The sequence below is a fragment of the Chiloscyllium plagiosum genome, chromosome 36 (genome assembly GCF_004010195.1).
Source record: "Chiloscyllium plagiosum isolate BGI_BamShark_2017 chromosome 36, ASM401019v2, whole genome shotgun sequence".
Lineage (NCBI taxonomy): Eukaryota > Metazoa > Chordata > Chondrichthyes > Orectolobiformes > Hemiscylliidae > Chiloscyllium > Chiloscyllium plagiosum.
In genome coordinates, this window is record NC_057745.1 from 7,618,496 (window position 1) to 7,638,128 (window position 19,633).

Here is a 19,633-nt window from a genome sequence, read left to right on the forward strand (position 1 = left end):
GAACAGAACCACAGCATTTTCCCACTTTAAATACAACTGTAATTTATTAGTACTGAAATTGGAGACATATTGAGTAAATTAACTCCCTCATATGGAATTTGTCTTTTCTGCTTCAATTGTTAATTTGACATTTCCAGAATAGAAATGAAACAAATTCTCTTATTAGTTACAAACTGTTAAACTTTGCTGAGATTTCTTCTGGGAGAGGAGCACATGTAAAAGTACACAGTTTTCAATTGAATGAAGCTGGATATCCAATAACCAAAATAACCAATACAAGAATTCTCTAGGTAAATACGTAAATGATTTATTAATAATTAAGGTAGTGTGATAATGATAAAAACCAGATAACAGCATCACAGCTTTCTAATAATCCAGTTTATTTTCTATATCTTTATATCATTTTAAAATAGACAGTAATGTTAAAAATCCACCCAAAACATGCCAGGAACCATACAAGACAAAAATAATTGAAGCTTACTTAAGCTAACAATTCTCCAGTGTAACATAAACCAAAATTGGCCAACAATATTTAACAGAACAATGGAGCTTGTGTGTTAAGCAAACTGAAATTAACAAACAGAATGCCGCCCATGTAAAAAGCTTAAAATAATTCCTATCTGCACAAAACATTTAAATTCCTGTCTTTCAACCCCTTGATTAGAATTAAGTGTGATGAGAAACCTCTCTATGCAGTTAACATTCCTTAACTCACTGGAACTTGGTTAACTCGAGTGGTGTTACATGTTTGGTCAGCACAAGTAACAGACAAGTTTTAATGAAGGTCTTGAAAGCACACAAAGTGTAAATGATGCTTAAAAAGACCTAATGTTGATGCAAAGTGCTTTAGGTTGATCTAATAGTCTCAGATCATTCTCACTCAAATAAGAGATCTCCAGAATTGTGCACCAGTGGTTGGTACCATACCTCCGATTTAAGATTTGCAAAGCCTCCATGTGCAAAGGGGAGGCCATACCTTTGGAGATTATGCCCTCAGGAATAACAATTTTCAAGATCAACTTACACACAAAATAAAAAAAAACCATGCATTTACATTGTACTAGTAGCAGAGAAATGGTCCATTTGGCTCAACAGGTCTGTGTCAGTGCTGCACAGTGTACTTTCATCAAACCTTTTCAGCATATTCTTCTATTCCTCTCTCCTCATTATCTAGTTTCTCTATAAGTGTATCTAAGGAAATTATTTCAAGCACTCCATATAGTAGTGAATTTCATACTCGAACCAACCTCCAAGTGAAAGCTTCTCCTGAATTCCTATAGGACTTTAATGACTACTTCAAATTTATGGTTGATAATATTGAAATTTTCCAACACCCATTTACTTTCTATATTCAAACTTTTATGTTGTGTGGTTCTACTCCAAAATTAGCTTGCTCCCATCTTCTGATATTTGAACACTTCTAAATATGCAGCAAAGAACATAAGTCTTTCCACCAATACAGATGTTTCATGAAAAACTTCAGCACCACTTCTCTGCTCTGGAATGGTCGTTGACTGAACGGTTAAGCAGTTCAAGGAAGATTGATGATGGGTGGTTGCAATGATAAAGCTAGATCAGGAGGAAGATGAACTGAGAAGTTGATTCAAACTTTTTTTTTGTAAACTGTGCAATGTCATCAATTCATGCAGCAAGTCATAAACACAGCAAAAAAAATTACTGTAACGATTAATAGCAGGAGCCAAAGTGAAAGCAGCAATTTACTCAAACTGCAAGAGTTTTAATTTTTTCATACAGAATCCTGTTTGGGGACTCACCATAAAAGTACTATATTCGAAATGAAGACAATTGTAAAATGCTGAGCCTGTACTAACAAACCAAAATACAAAATACTGAATTTTTCCTGTATCTCTTACTGGGTGTAGTTTTGTATCAAACATTAATAGTTTTAAACATGGTGTTCACGTTTCCCTGATTGTGTCGTTGGCTGCAGTGTTTCTACCTTTAAGGCTGTCTCCGAGGTTAGTTTTACACCTGCCAATGGATGATTAGTCTGTGGGGCCAGTGACTTGCTGCCTGGACTGAAAGACAGCTGATCACCCTCAAGTGGCTTTTGCGATACTGGAGTGTACAGGACACACACAAATGCAAGGGGAATCGACTCAGTGGATTGGGTCAGGTTAGTTGTATCTATTGGCCTTGAGTTGTCTTAATCATTTCCTGCACAAAAGTTTAGACTGAAGCTGGATAAGCCAATCCCACTGATTAGCATGGCAACTATTCAAGGGATTGTCAGTGTATCTATCTTGCACATGAAGAACCATTTGGCGCATCTCAAATTATCCAGCCGGAGGGAACCTAGTTTCCTCCAACAGTTCCTTAAATTATTTCAAAGATATTGCCTCATTTATCATATTCATAAGTAGATCTCATTTGCTGATTAATGGAGCTGAAGAATTTTGATATTACTTCTAGGTTCTGGCAGTTTAAAACAAGAGGCCATGGCTTGCATGCTTCATCCACTGTTTACATGGACACCTCAATCAGATTCTGGCTCAGTTTCTTCAAAGCAAGGCCAAATAGCTCAAGAAGTTTTTAGTCGGTCTTATCTTCAGTGTTCTTAAGCAGTTTATTTAAGTCCATACAACTAGATATGAAAGATTACAATTACAAAGGGTGTTGTGAAACAAGTGCTTTTTTCATTTGAGCTGAGATGGTGAAGGGCATCCAAATAGGATACCTTCAAGGTCAGGAGTAATAAGGTATGGGGAAGCTATATCGGAGGCTGACATTGAGGCAATAAAACAAGACAGGCGGTTAGAAAAAGCTTCATACAGAGGGTGGGTGGAACTTGTTTTCCAGAAATGGCTGTTGAAAAGGTGCCCTTAGATTATTAAAGGGGATATGTAAGTTGGTGAAAAATAATTAAGAGAATGCTTAAGTACACCAGTATGGTGATGACTTACTGACTTTGACACCTGGCTAACCAAAAAATAGGACAGGATCATTAGAGCATCAACCTTCCTCTGTACATTGGCACACTACCACAGTATACATTTATTTGTTTTAACTACATTTTAAGCAAGGAGGCTGTAAATTTAAAAGCATGTCTATGAGTTTGCATGTTTTGATTGAATCCCTCTATAAGACCTGAATATATACTGGGGGCAGACACTCTCACAGATGGAATCACTATTATTGAATCTACAATTCTTCATAGCTGTTAAATTTGCTCTAAAAACGTAGTAGGCATTGAAGATCTCAAAACTCTCAAAATGCAAGTTCTTCTGATATCCTTAACCAAAACCTGATTTACACAAAATTATATATTAAATATTCAAACTGAGTAAATATTTTGAAATTTAAAGTCACTGAGTTTAATATCCTGAGCCACTGTAATCAACTGAGTTTCACTAATGCAGGAAATTTACAAAAAAAACCTAAAACTTTTCAAGATTGGCCACATAGATGTTACATATTTTCAGAATGAACAATGCATACTTCCAATAATGGAATTTTCTATCGTTACAAGATTTAAAGGAAAGGAATATTCTTTTTGAAAACAAGAACAAGAAGCTACTGACCAAATGCCTGAAAGCAGCATGGATGAAATTAAGACAACATCTTTTTGCAGAAACTTCCTATTTGAAGTAAAAGAAAACTGAAAGATTTTGCTTGTCATTGCATGCGTGGAAAAACATTAAAATAATTGCAGAATTTTAATTATCTGTGTGGCTTCAGGATCTTTGGCTTGCAATGAATTCCTGCCCTTGCTTCATGAATTTTCTTGAATTTACTTCTTGCTTATCCCCCAGATACTAATATCTTTCTTGAAAAGGCAACTAGATACTCATCTCAAATATAGTGATTAACAACTCCCAACAGCCATTTGTGATAAAGCTGCTCTGCTCTAACATAAAGTGTCTTTGCATTTACACTCCATTGGTACTAATTCATTGACTTATCATCAAAATATCATGATTTACAATTTGCTGTACACACCTGCATGCGGCGATCAAAACTGTGCAATTGCTGAAATATTTTAATGAAATAAAAACCTGAAAGTCAAATGTTTGTGATTGATGTAATAGAAGTATTTAAATCAAATAATCAGTTCCACTAAAAGGTCGCAACTTGCCAACACACAAGAACTATTTATCATTTCAGAAGGCTGTGTTTCAGGAGGACTGCGAATTTGATTTGTGATCTTGAGTGCTACAACTACTCGTGCAACGATGTGCATGCAAACTCCACTTATATTAGTGCAAAATCACCATTCCTACTGCATGTGAATATTCCAAAAATTGCCATGCATTCCTTCCAATTAAGACAATTTGACATGCTGTTTGACCATGGTTGGGGTGGGTGGCAGGGTTTTACGTTTGTGCAAGCATGCTTCAAATACAGTTGCTGAAAGCTTGGAGAAAGCATGACCTATTTTCAGAGATCAATGACACAGGGATGCACTTGTTCCTTTCAAATTCAGATAGGTTTTCTGCTTCAAAATTCCTCTTTCTAACTTATCCCACAACTCTGCCATTCCTTGGGTGATAAAGTTGAATTCCTTTCTTACTCCAATCTTAACTTGCTTTTTAAATTTGTTCCACCCCACTGCCCCAATTATTCACTGTCTTGAACCTCAAAAAAAAAGAATCATTCCTGAAGAATGCTGCTTTTATGAAGACTAAGAGGGAACATCTGATTAATCAGTGATGGACTTGTTTCACTTTGGTATTAAGATCAAAGAATGTAGTCAATACAAATATTACAATTTACATTACAAACAAGTTCAAGTAACTTTTCTGAGTGTCTAAACCAATGCTGCAGTTTTCCAAAACGAGAATACAGTTGGCTTAAAATGTGGGTATTATATTTTTCATACAAAAGGAAAAATGTCAACATAAACCAGTAGAGTAAAAAGGTTTCAATAAAATCAAATAAACTGACATAATTAAACTAACTAGACAGCTTCAAATACAAATTCCTGTTCATTCCCAAATTTTCTTTGAACATTGGCTGTACAAGTGGTATAAAAGACCATTGACTAAAATGTCAATACTCATTACTAAGTGAGTCTGATTGTCAATATGCAGTATAAAAATGGCACTTAAAAATGGTTTAAGTATGTCTAATCTGTAACTGATAACTGGTAACAGTAAACATGTGCACTTGCATCTTCTCATTAGTACAAATTTGTAAGCTCAAGTTAATTTTATAAGCTATGAAGAACAGGACACCACTTAAGAGAGATTCCAAGATTGTTGGGCATGTCAAAACCATCCTTGTAACATGAACTAAATCAAACCTGATATTTTGAAACACCTCTTAAGCCACACCGGTTAAACTCTTTCTATTTCCCTTCCTCAAATTTTATTCCTGAAGTAATAGTGGTGATTTATGTTTGAGAATAAGGACATCCATTTTCCTTTAGTATGTCAGCAAAGGGGCTATTCATCGGGTCCACGTAACAGTGACATTTCCAAAAAGTAGTTTGTAAAATGGGCCTCATTGGCTTAAAATTGTGAAAGATATTGCAAATCTTTCCTAGACCAGAAACTTTGGGAGACTGGTCAAGTATGAGGGACATCATAGACTCTAATCCCATCCCCACGCTTTGGCATCTAATCCAAGTGGCTATGCTGTATATAATTCCACTGGTAGGCTTTAGAGCGTGGGGATCACGCTCTAAAGACCTACACAAACATTTGATAGCAACAAGAATGTCAAGTACTTGGTGACATTACTCATATAAACAAATAATGTAGTGGCACTCCATTTGTAGTGCAAATTTAACAGCCATCTATTGATGCACAACCATGGCTGAGAGTAGAGCTCCTCTGCTTTATTACTTATGGACAGTGGAACAATTTAATAGATGTGACAGATTAGTTTGCAAAATCTTGAAAGGGTACAATTTGTGATGGCGCTGGGGGTTGGAGTGTATCTTTCTGCAGAAATGGTAAATCAGCTGATTTTGTCATGACCATTGCAGGTCCCTTCTTCTCTTGACTGCGTTGTTCATATTGAGGACATTTGGATTAAGACAACAGTCAACAGGTATAGATGAGGTCTCATTTCATTCTTATTTATAATACAAATCAGTTTGACAGTACTTAAATTTTAATGTTATGTTCCTATATTGCTTTTAAGGGAAAAAAAGTTTGAGAAGTTCCCAATTACTCTGTGTCAATCAATATGAAGTTACTTTTGTAAATTAGGAAGTACAGGTACACGATCCTTTATCAGAAATCCTTGGAGCCAGTTGTTTTTGGGAATTTGGAATGTTTCAGATTTCAGAATAAATGACATTTTCACAGTGAAATTTTAAAAAATCTCACCGAACAGCAGACTCATGTGTAACTAGTATGAGCGCTGAGACACAACTGACACCTGCCAGTGCTGGGCCATGTCACATCTGAGTGATGTGGGTCAAGTGGGCGTGGAGTTGGGTCACCTGTTCAACTGCCAAACAACCTTGTTGCACAGAAGAAAACTTGACAGAGAAAAGCTTCGGATTTTGACTAAAGGATTGTGTACCTGTATTAACTTTTGCAATATTGAGCTTCTCACTATGGTTATATTAAACTCATTACATCATCACAAGATAATCAAGTTATCTGTTGAGATTCTGGCTTCTGGTAACAAATGGAATATGTCCACTTTGTCAAGGTGTTACTTAAACTTAACAATAAATGCATGAAATGAATGACTGCATAGATGCAGTTCTATTCCCTCCCTTCATTAAATACCAGTTAAACAGTCATTGACAAGAGAAATTGCTGTGCTACGTCCATAATTAGATCACATTTTTCATCATGGACTGGGTTTGCAGAGAACTTTTGAGAGTGGTGAAAATTTGGATGAGGAACTGCTCACGTCAGTCAATGAGAACGCCAATATTAGGTGATTAACGTGAACTAAGATAATAGAATATTGAAGGGCACTGGCACAAGTACTGATTTACGTATGAACTTATCAGTAGTGTTATTGACTTAGGTATGAATGTGTCAGTAGTATTATGGTACAAAACATTACCGAAGCCTAGTACGAACTCCGTTTCTGTGAAGAATATTCAAGGAGACCTGCCTGCACCGAGAAAGTCTCAACTGGGACTTATTTTTAATTGCACAAACTAGTTTCTGAAATTCAAGTGTTAAGATTCAAGGATGTTTGCCCAATACAAGAAAACTGAAAGATTTGTTGAGCATTGTTTCTAGTGTAAATAGTAATTAAATGTATTCCTTATAGGGAGCTTAACCTGGTTGTGGTTTGAATAGCATTGATTGGATATAATTCTGGGAGTGGAGACTTGAACTGGCATGTTACAGCCAACAAATCACCAATGCTACTTCAGTGCACAATACCACTTGACCCATATTTTAGTGACTGTCTTCAGCTCAGCCAGTGAATTTGCTCCAACATTTTTAATGTGCAAGAGTCCTGTACGACCAAGTTAATGTATTTGACCAACAAGTTGCATGTACTGTACCACAAATTCCTCAGATAACCTTCAGGATTAGTCCTACCCAACGTAAACACTGATCATTATGATTAGACTACGTTAACAATGAAGAACTAAATTTTCCTACAAACATGTACTGATGATCAACTAATAGATGTATTTGCTCCACCACCCAAGAATATCTCAACTTGGGTTTCAAATATCGCTAGGAATGCTCACAGTTCAATATAGAAAAGGCTCAATCTGAGCTTGCATACCTGGTCACACTTAAGATTAGGTCAATTTAGAGATCGCTAAGAAATCAGACATTTTACAAAGCAACCAGTGTGCATGTTAAATTAAAACAAAAGATTTAACACTGAACTTCAGCCAGAAATCCCACTTAAGTGCTAAACTACATTCCACTTCACCACAAATCTTGTAATATAAATAAGCTACTTTGGACAAAGGACAAACACACAATGTCATACTTACAAATAAAATATTATGCACTTCAAGACAATTACATCATAGTGTTTTTTAAAAAAAAAGCTTTTCTAAAATGTCCACAGGAAACAGACAGGAATATTGCTCTTGCGATAAACTGGATGGAGATCATTTAAATGTTGCTATCAGTGAGATGCAAGAAGCTGATATGCAGATGATAAGTCAAACCCGGTTTTCATCCAGAAGATTGTTGTGGCTGGTGGTTGATACAGTGTGATTGGCTGTCCATGTCATACTCACTTCATACAAATCTTCACCTGGGGACAGAATGAAAAAAAAAGGAAAAACAAAATCAATCACAGAATCCAGCCGATAAATCATCTAATGGCTTTGTAGAAGCTTACGTTAAACTGCCCTGGTCCTTTCCTTCAATTAAGTTTCACAAATTATTTTTTATGCTAAAACGTAAATAGGATTCCCTGGATTTTGAATACCTGAGCTCATCGAATTCGAAAAACAAATCACCATGCATTATTGGTTAAGCTTGAATAATTCAGTTAATTAGCTTGTAATTATAGGTTGAACTAGACCTGGAGCAGAAATCTGAACAATTGCTATTTATTTTAAAATAAACTGGTTAGTCCCTGGAATTGATCTGAATCAAAATTAGAAAAGAATACCCAATTTTGGTCATAGAGTCAAGTTTGTGGAAGATATGGCTATTATTAAGCAACATCCTGGAACTGTCTTCTTAACAGCAGTATTTCCCTATACTACAAGGACTACAAAGTTTCAAGAAAGTAGAGCACCACCACCTTCTCCAGAGCAAGTAGGACTGGGTAATAAATGCTGACCCAATGAGAAACATCAAATTAACAAACTCAAAAACTAACAATTACATCAATTTAATAATGTAGACAAATCTGTTATATTTAAGGACTTCACAATGACTGCAAAGCCAATTCGCTCAGCAAATGCAGTCACGAGTTATGAATAAACTGACACTTATATAACATTCTATGCCCTCAGAGCAATGCAAAGACAAACAGCAATCCAAAATGCTACTTTACACATCCACCTCAGGATCATGAATCAAAATGCAAACTTTTGTCCTCTATGTGTTTTAAGTATCAAATATCCAGGGTCTACTGATCCAGTAAAGAGATCAATATCACAAAGTGGAGTACACAAAACAGGGACCTCAAGCACCAATTATTCATCACTATAAGATATAAAACACTAAAGCTCAGTATTATAAAGAATTAAATCCTAAGAGTCTAAACTTCTCACTGGTTAAGTTTAGGTTAATTGCAAATACTATTTCATGCAATATGTTAAGAAATATTTGGTTAAAGAACTGAACTGTGTGTTTTCAAAAGATCAGTAATTATAGCAATAAAATTCTCTCATTTAAGAGATTACTAACCATAAAAACTGAACTTGGCTTATAAAACATTTCCTTTTTCTAAACATTTTTGAGTCTGTTGCTTGCCCTTGTGCTTATTGGACCAATTTACATGAACTCGGTGATAGCAGGAAAGTGTGTGCGTGAAATTTGCATCTGTGTGCAGGTAAATGCAATGAAATTGCAAAAGTGACTTTGGAAACCTGATTGTAAGCCTCCTGACATCAAGAGGGTAAGCAGTATAGGAAGCAGTGCAATAGTACAAGGCTGACTTGCATCATTAGGCCAATTGCAGTCAGTGAGAAATGCCTTAGTGCAAGTTGTTTATATTTGTTGTCACCAGCACTTCTGTCAGAAGTCTTGAATAAAAATTCTGTTCGTAAGAGGGTTTCAGACAGACCCTGGAAGAGATGACAGGAGGCCAAGGTTTATCAAATTTGCTTTTTACCATGATCAGTTCCACAGTACAGTGGGGGGAAGGTGGGAAACCGGCCAGGATAGCATTGGCGTAATGGATAGATGTATCCTTTACATCATCATTGTAAATTCCTTTAATTCTTGCTCTTTCTTTTAAAGATTAACCTTACCAGGGGATGCTCCCTGAAACCCCAGAACATTTACTGACTTTGAACCCAAGTCACGTTTTCAAACAAATACGAGCAAGTTAGATTGGCAAAATCTCTTCTTCACTAAACCACATTGGCTATCATTTACAGTTTTTTTTATTTAGATGCTCATTTTTAATAAAGATTTCTAGAACTTTAAGGAATTATGTACATCTAATATGTTTGTCTGTAGTTTTACAGAATCCCATTTCTTTTTTAAAAAAAGTAAGCATCCACCTTCCCCCAGACTTCAGCTATCTCTGTAACATTGCAAAGTTTATGCCAAAGCTCATTTATCTTCCGCACTCATTTGTTAAAAAGACTGTGCTGAAGCTTATTCAAACCCAGGGATTTATTCACCTCAAGTTTGACCAGCTGGGGGTTGTGGGTAGCAACTTGGGAGAAGGTGCCTCAAACCATAAAACTGTTGAACTCAATATTCAATCCAGAAAGATATACAGTCCCCAAGCGGCGAATGAGGTGCTGTTCTTCTGCTTGCGCTGAGCTTCACTGGAACACTGCAGCAAACCTGAGACAGAGATGTTAGCCATGGAACAAGGTGGTGTGTTGAAGTGACAGGCAACTGAAAGCTCAGGATCTTTTTTGCAGACAGAACATAGGTGTTCTGCAAAGTAATTACCCTGTCTATGCTCCATTTCCCCAATGTAGAGGAGAACCATGCTGTGCGCAGTGGATACAGTAGACTAGATTGTGTGGAGTGGTAAAAGGGCAGGTGTTACACCTTCTACAGTTCCAAGGGGCTGTAGTAGAGTGTTGTGAGGAGGAGGAGGAGTGGAGCACGGTGACCCTGAGGGAATGGTCCTGGTGGAATGCTGATAAGGGGAGGGGAAAGGAAAGTGTGGTAATGACATCCCGCTGGAGGTGGCGCAAATGGGGGCTAGTGATTCTGTAGACGTGGATGTGGATGCAGGTGGGATAGTAGGTGAGGACAGTGTTACTGTGGGAGGAAAGAGAGGCGTTACAGGTGGTGTGGGAGATGGGTCAGACATAACTGAGGGCTCTGTCAACCACACTGTGCTAGGGGGTCATTGGTTGAGGAAGATGGTGGACACTTCAGAGAGGCCCTTGTTGAAGCTCGCATTATCAGAACAGATGTGATAGAGAAACTGGGAGAATGGAATAGTCTTTATAGGAAATAGGGTGCAAAGGCGGAAAGTCATGGTAACTGTGGAGTCGGTTGCTTTGTAGTGGATATTGGTGGTAAGCCTATCCCCAGAAATGGAAACAGATGTCAAGGAAGAGAAGGGAGGAGTCACAGATGGACCAGCTGAAGGCAGAGCAGGGTGGAAACCAGAAGCAAAATTACTGAACTCTTCCAATTCTGGGCAGGAGAAGGAAGCAGCACCGATATACTTGGAAAAGAGTAGTTGGTGGGGGCTGGTGTAGGACTGGAACATGGAAAGAGACAGGCACAACTGGGGTCTATGCATGCATCCATGGCTGCTCCTTTAACCTGAGGACCCTTTTAGAGCTTCCATCTTAACCCTGGTTTTGTTTTTACAGAACCAAAAAACAAGTTGTTAATATTCAGTTCCTACTGCTATATTCAATTCAAAGTGTACTATTGATACCCTTTTAACAGTTCAAGTAAGAATTGTTCCTAATTCTTAATTCAATGCCTTCGTTGAGGAGTTTGGAATGTCTTTGTACTTTTCTCTCACATGGGTACACATTGAACACCATTACCTTTAAAAGAATTGCTTCTACTTCAAAATCATTTTCAAAAACGTTTCAGACATTCCAGCCTACTCTAGCAAAACTGCTGAAGCAATGAAGGCTGGTGTTATTAAAACCTGACAATCTTGTTTGGATTTTTTTGACCTTTTCAATTCACATGATCACAAGTATTTAAAACCTCACCCAGCATTGTGTTGTGGTTTTCTTGAATATCCGTATAAGTCACAATTTAAATCCGGGTTGCTTGATCACCTTGTTGTTTCGTTTAAAAACTGAGTCATAAAACACTTTTCAATAATTGTAATTCCTTCCTTGTTTGCCCAATACAAGCATCATCACTCCAACAACCTTTAGCAATTTAAAAAATCTTTCATTACCATAGTTAGGGAACTAATTACTTTTCCTGTCTCATCCTGGTAGTGGTATCCTGCATGAGGTGATGTAAATGGTGGCTAGTGATGATGTGGATGCTGGTGGGATAGTAGGGCGAGGACAAATAGTATCCCATTGCTATTGGGAGAGAGAAGAGGTGGGTGATAGGTGATGTGGGAGGTTCCAAGGACTAAGGAAAACCCCAAGATGTTCTACACTTATGTGAGGAACAAGAAGATGGCCAGAGTGCTGGTACAGCCGATCAGGGATAGTAGAGGGAACAGTGGACAGTCAGAGGAGGTAGGGGATGTCCTTAATTAATACTTTGTTTCAGTATTCACTAGTGAGAGGAACCTTCTTGTTTGTGAGGATAGTGTGAAACAAGCTGATAAGCTTGAACAGGTGGATGTTGAGGAGGAGAATGTGTTGGAAATTTTGAAAAAACATGAGGGTAGATAAATCTCCAGGGTCAGACAGGATATACCCAAAGTTACTATGGGAAGTGAGGGAGGAGATTGCTGCATCTTTGGCGATGATCTTTGCGTCCTCACTGTCCACTGTAGTACCACCAGATGATTGGAGTGTGGCAAATGTTATTCTCTTGTTCAAGAAATGGAATAGGGACAACCCTTGGAGTTATAGATTAGTCAGTCTTACGTCAGTGGTGGGCAAATTATTGGAGAGGACTCAGAGAAGGGATTTATAAGTATTTGGAAAATCATAGCTTGATTAGAGATAGTTAGCATGGCTTTGAGGGGACAAGTCATGCCTCACCAATCTTGTTGAATTCTTTGAGGATGCAACAAAACATGATGAAGTTAGAGCAGTGGATGTGGTGTACATGGATCTTAGCAAGGCGTTTGATGAAGTTTCCCATGGTTGGCACATTTAGAAAGTAAGGCAGCATGGGATACAGGGAAAATTGGCTGTCTGGATATAGAATTGGCTGGCACATAGAAGACGGGTGGTAGCAGATGGAAAGTACTCAGCCTGGAGGCTCAGTCACCAGTGGTGTTCTGCAGCGATCTGTTCTGGGACCTCTGCCCTTTGTGATTTTTATAAATGATTTGGATGAGGAAGTGGAAGGGTGGGTGATTAAGTTTGCCAATGACACAAAAGTTGGTGGACTAATGGATAGTGTGGCGGGCTGTTGTACGTTGCAACAGGACATTGACAGGATGCAGAACTGAGCTGAGAAATGGCAGATGGAAAAGTGTGAAGTGATTCATTTTGGAAGGCCAAATTTGAATGTAGAATACAGGATTCTTGGCAGTGCAGAGGAACAAAGGGATCTTGGAGTCCACATCCATGGATCCCTTAAATTTGACACCCAATTTGACAGAGTCTTTAAGGATGCATGTTAGCTTTCATCAGCAGGATGATTGAATTTAAAACCCATGAAGCTATATAAAGCCCTTGTTAGACCACTCTTGAATATTGTGTTCATTTCTGATTGCTTCATTATACGAAGGATGTGGAAGCGCTAGAAAGGGTGCAGAGGAGATTTATTAGGATGTTGCCTGAACTGGAGGGCATGTCTTATCAAGAAAGATTGATGAAGCCAGGGCCTTTCTCATTGGAGCAAAGAAGGATGAGACGTGACTTGACAGGAGCGTACAAGGTGATGAGAGGCACAGGAAGCGTAGATAGCTAAAGACTTTTTCCCAGGGTGGAAATAGCGATCAAGAGGGGGCATAATTTTAAAGTGCTTGGAGGAAGGTTTTGGGGAAATGTCACAGGCCGGTTCTTTACACAGAGAAAGGTGGATGCGTAGAATGCACTGCCAGCAGTGGTAGTAGAGGCAGATACATTAGGGACATTTAAGCGACTCTTGGATAGGCTCATGGATGATAGTAAAATGTAGGGTATGTTGGTTAGATTGATCTTAGAGTAGGATAAAAGATTGGCACAACACCGAGGGCCAAAGGGCCTGTACTGTGCTGTTCTATGTTCTTATCTCTCAGTTTGAAATTACCCAAGTATGCTGGTCAATTGTAATTACAATCTGGAATTCATTACCTGAAAAGGAGCAGGGGTATACTCTAACAAGGCCTTTTAAAACTAATTGGACAGGCACCTGAAGAAAAGAAAATACCTGACTAAGGGGAAAATTCTCTCGCAAAAAGCCAGCACAGATACAACAGGCCAAAGAGCTTCTTCCCATTCTGTAACTATTTTATGATTTATCTATTAATTTTGTAAAGTGAACCTTATTTCTAACCTATTCATTTTTATATCTTCATTTGGTTAAGCCTCAATCCTGGAGAATATGCATAGATGGTAGAATACCTAGTTTCAATAAAAAAGGGGTAATCTTTGAATCATTACTTAAAATTCCTGCTTCCTTTCCCTCCCTGTCGTGTCTCTGTTCCCATTGCATCAGGTTTAAGGAGATTTGCAACAGAGCATTACCAATGTTCAGAAGCAAAAAGAAAACTAAATAAAACTGGCATCAGAAGCAAAATCAGAATGAAAATTGCTGCAGAAAGAGAAACTGCCTTTAATCAAAATCTTACTTAAATTTTGGATGAAAGAGGAATTTGCAAATTTGTGTCACCTACAACATATATATGGTTAATATGATTACTATATCAGGAACATTTGGTACAATTAATATAATACATACATACCCACCCTTCTCAGGAGTAGCACCCCCTTGTGTTAAACACAGTCTATTCATTAGTCAAATGATTTTTCTACAGTATTGCTACTGTATCAGAGATGACTCATTAGCAAACTGCTTGCTCCAGAAAGGTATCAGGGGATATGGAGCAAAAGTAGGTAATTGGAGTTGAGGTGCAGATCAGTCAAGATCTAATTAAATGACAGACACTCGCAAGAGATTAAAAGGCTTACTCCAGGTGCTATATTCCACCCATACTTCTATCTTTATAATGAGCATGACTTCAATTCGCCTAACGATATTCTTGAACAAAAGGCTAGGTTAATGAAGTAAGTTGGGAACAAGCAACTGAGAAACATGCCTTACAGTTTTCAGATATTTTTAGTCTAGCAGACTGGAAGAATGACGTTCATTTTACATTCATTACATTAACAATGAATAACACCCTGAATTAAGCCTCTCTCGACAATTCCCCACAATCATTCTTCCCTGCATTTTCCTTTTTTCTCCCCACCACAGAGCACTGAATGTTTAAAAACAAGCAATATTCCCCTTTACACCATCAATTTTACTTCCTTTTAATGCATCAGTACAATCAGATGCACTATTATCAATGCGTTCACCAATTTTCATCACATTCCCTATATTGTAAAAACTGACTACAACTGCAAAGTTTGACTTTAAAATTAATAACCTTTGAATTTTCTATAAAATGCACAATGGATTCATTTCCAGTGGAAGGCTCTGTTTTTGCATGATATCAAAACAAAACTGTTATCCTCTGAAAGTGAGGTTTTGTGAGACTATGAAGATCTCGAAAATTGCCAGGGCTGGAGGTGGAGGTGACCTTATAGAGGTTTATAAAATCATGAGCAGGAATAGGGTGAATGGACAGTGTCTTTTCCCTGGAGTGGGGGAGTCCATAACTAGAGGGCATAGGTTTAGGGTGAGGGGGGAAAGACTTATAAAGGGACCTGAGGTACAACTTTTACGCACAGAGAATGGTATGTGTATGGAATAGGCTGCCACAGGAAGGGGAGGAGGTTGGTATAATTGCAATATTTAAAAGACATCTGGATGGGTATATGAATAGGAAGGTTTTAGGGGGATATGGGCCAAGTGCTGGCAAACTGACTGGATTAATTTTGGATATCTGGTTAGCATGGACGAGTTGCACCAAAGGGTCCATTTTCATGCTGTACATCTCTATGACTCTAAAACTTTGCTCTTTAGGTGTCTGTAGAAAGGCATTGCAGAGAGCTAATCCAGTGTAGGAAATACCACTTCCTAGAAAGGATGATTTCCCTGTAATACAGAATTATAAATAATAGGGAATGTGTGCAAGACATTCACACAAGCTATGGAGTCCAATATAAACGGTTAGAGCTATGCTTTTGCACCACACTGTCTGAATGATTGGGTGGGATAAAGGCTTACCAAATATTTACTGAGATCACCACTCCCCTGACATATAGTAACAGCTCAAGATAAGTTTCCTTAATCAGATTCTGCTTTTCTATTGCAGACACAGTACTTCTAAAATAAGTCTAGTGTCTTGCAGTCATCATCCTTCATTTCAAAACTTTCCAACTATTTGCTCATGCTGTATCAATATGTACTTCCGGACATGTCTTCACAACTCTAAAATGTTATTTATTTTCACTTTTTCAGAAAGACAAAATATCAGCTAGGTTTTTTTTGTCTCTATTTTGTTAATTATATGCTTCTAAAAAAAGTAGTCTCCTAACCAAATATGAGAAACAAAGTGAGAGTATGCCAGCTTAGTCCCAACAAGTACACTCCCAACTGCTGCTGTTCATGAAAATGGGGAAGTTTTACTGGACCAACGTTATGGCTGTATTCTATCATGCACTCAAGTTTTAGTTGTTGTACTCGTTTGGTACGTAGGAACATATTTTTGCATTTATACATTGATTTCATATTTCTGAAAAAATTGCTCAAATAATTTTATTCTGATTCTCCTCTTGCTGACGTTTGGTTTAACTTATAAAATTGAAAAATATGATGGGGTTTTCCAGTTAGTTTTCACAGCAATTTTGGAATTCATCTATTTACCAGAGAATAAAGACACATTTTAGCTCATAAGAGTTTTTGTCTGATTATGGAGTGTTCGACTGTCAACATGAATTAATGTCATGGAAAATAGCCTAAACTGGAATAACTATTTGTATTGGTGGCAAAATGTCACTTGAGACTGGCATTACAACTAACCCCAACATATTTTGTTTGCTAGAGAAGAAATTATTTTCCACTCATGAATGCTGAAATAAAAATGTTATTTATAAACTTTCATGAAATCATGCAAGAGGAAACATAAATGCCCCACCAGAAATAGTCAGAAAGCTTACAGCAGCTGGTGTTTGAGTGGTCATTGACTATGAAATTAGCAGCTAATAACAAATATAATTAGCATGTTGGAAGTTGGAGTTAATAGCTTCAATATGCAAATTAAAAAGTACATAAGGCAGCTTTTCGCCATGTTATTCATCTAACTGCTATAATCCATTAAATATTATCACAAACAGCATCATATCACAGACATGCTGCTTCTCCACATTGAAATCTGAAAGTCATGAAAGAAGTTATTGTAGAAATAATCAGTGGAATTACTTTATTAATTGCACCTCAAATATGGTTCATTAGGCACTAATTTATTCCCCATTAACATTCCAAAGACTGAAAAACATTTCTCTGTTTAATTTCCAAGAGATAAGTGCTGTTTAGAACTATCTGAAAGTATTTTAATAAATATTATGCCACATCAGTATATTTCCCATTTAATATATAAAATAGAAATGATCGGGGCAGACAACGTCACTGCTGTTAGTCCAAAGTTAAAAAGAGGTCACAACATGCTTTACCTCTGTGTACCTCATCATTACATTCACCAAAGTCTCTCATCCTGGCTAAATGAAAGGTTAGTCTTAATGGGTGCAATAAGGAATACAGACCTATAGTCAAATTTTGAATTAATGCAGTTCTTTTGTTTTTATTCAAAGTGATTGGACAGTCCTGCTTGACCATGAATGCTTCCCAGCTGGCTTTGATAACGTGGACCTCTTTTGGTCCCATTAGCGTTGATTAATAAAAGCTTTGCTGTACTATAAAACATCAGTGGCACAGATTTAGTGAAATCAGAAAGATTCCATGAGTACCTGCTGTATTTTACATCAAACACTGTTGCATCTTCGTCATCGTCATCATCTTCATTGAGTGGTGTCATTTCCACCTTTTCTGCTGGAGTTGTAATGATATCATACTTTCTCGTTTTCTTGATTTTTCTTCCAGACCTAAGGGCAAAAGCATTTATTTATTACAAGAAAGACATGATGGTTAATACAGTTTCCACTGCAACTGATGAGAGGACCACTTAACATTGAAGTCTGATAAAGTACTGGCAATTGAATATTAAGCCAGCAGAAATCCTCCATGAAAACAGCTGCTTGACCGTTGTTTACAAAGCAGCAGTACATGATAATGGAAGTGACACTAAACAACACATCTGCTTAGCACTGAGCCTCAGCCATGTAGTAAATCGCAATGTTCATTGTGACACCACTTAGGAATAAATTTGGCTATAGATAAATTACTTTTTGTTTGGTAATAATCTCTTCAAATAAAAGCCTGAGAAACACAAGAGGATGTAAACAGAAATGGGCAAAGAAAAATACAAATTGCTTGACCGACTTAGTAACACACTCCGTGAAAGCCAAAGGCAATTTATATTACTAATCTCCTGACAGACCAAAGGCTATAAAACTGCACAGAAACACTCAAAAGTAGCATGAAATGTCTCTTAGACTTCCAAAAAGTATATGAATAGTTGCATTTTAAATGTTTAAGGATCCTCCCACAGAACGAAACAAGTACTATACTGCTGCAATAATACTGGATTAACAGTTTCCTTTAACTTTCAATCCCATGTTAGGGGCAACATTTTTTCTGAAGGAGCTACTGGACTTCGAGAGGGGGAGACCGAGAGGGGGAGACCGAGAGGGGGAGACCGGGGGAGACCGAGAGGGGGAGACCGAGAGGGGGAGACCGAGAGGGGGAGACCGAGAGGGGGAGACCAGAATTCTCCTGATCCCTAGTTTGAATTGAAGCTCATTAAAAAATATATAAACGTCAAAGTTAATTTGTTCATGGAACGAGGGCGTCACTTGCTGGGCCAGCATTTATGGCCTATCCCCCAATTGCCAGAGGGCAGTTAAGAGTCAACCACATTTCTGCGGGTCTGTAGTCACATGTAGGCTAGACCAGGTAAGGTTGGCAGTTTCCTTCCCTAAAGGGAGTTAGTGAATGAGATTTCCAACAAACGGTAATAACTTCATGTTCTTCATTAGAAATTAGACTTATCACTGAACTGGGTCCCCAGAACATTACCTGGGTCTTTGGACTAACAGTCCAGCAATAACAGTACCATGCTGTCACCTCCCCATATCATTCATTTCTGATGAAGGGCCTTTGCCCAAAATGTTGATTTTCCTGCTCCTCGGATGCTGCCTGACCTGCTGCGCTTTTCCAGTACCACTCTAATCTGGACTCTGATCTCCAGCATCCGCAGTCCTCACTTTCACCTCCCCGTACCTGCCTCAACACTGAGTTAAAACAAGTGATGTACACGTATTCTACTTGTATAAAGCATTGAGATTTGGATTAGGTTCCTGAAGTTGACATCACCAATAAGAACACTTGAGTTTCTTAAATCCTTCAACGTAAAAATTCCAATTCTTGGAATTATCTTGACTACATTAGTTCCTATCCCACTGTGATCTCCCTTACATCTTTTCTTAAATGCTCTGATGATATAGGTGTTGAACTGGAACACACTATGATTTCAATTTCCACTCTTCACTCAACTTTACACAACTCCTCTGACTTTTCCCTTCCCTGCTTTTATTTCTAGGGAGATCATTTACCTCATTACTAGAAGCCACTGACACCCATCTTTGTTTTTACAAGGACTTTGCTCCCCTCCCAGTTTCTCGGTCAATTCAGTTCTGGTGACCTCACCTTCCATACATGTGCTCCCAGCACACCTTTTTTCTCACCAACTTGAAACA

General features: G+C 37.9%; 1 protein-coding gene across 1 annotated transcript in view; it reads right to left on the reverse strand.

The window, feature by feature from the left end:
- Positions 1-291: 291 nt before the first annotated feature.
- Positions 292-19,633, reverse strand: part of fam174b (family with sequence similarity 174 member B) — a 21,008-nt gene continuing 1,666 nt past the window's right edge. Inside the window, exons 2-3 of the mRNA XM_043677227.1 lie at positions 17,726-17,860; positions 292-8,163 (exon numbers count right to left, since the gene is read on the reverse strand). Coding sequence (XP_043533162.1) covers positions 8,160-8,163; positions 17,726-17,860 — 139 coding nt within the window. The 3' untranslated portion in view covers positions 292-8,159. The remainder of the gene's footprint in view (positions 8,164-17,725; positions 17,861-19,633) is intronic.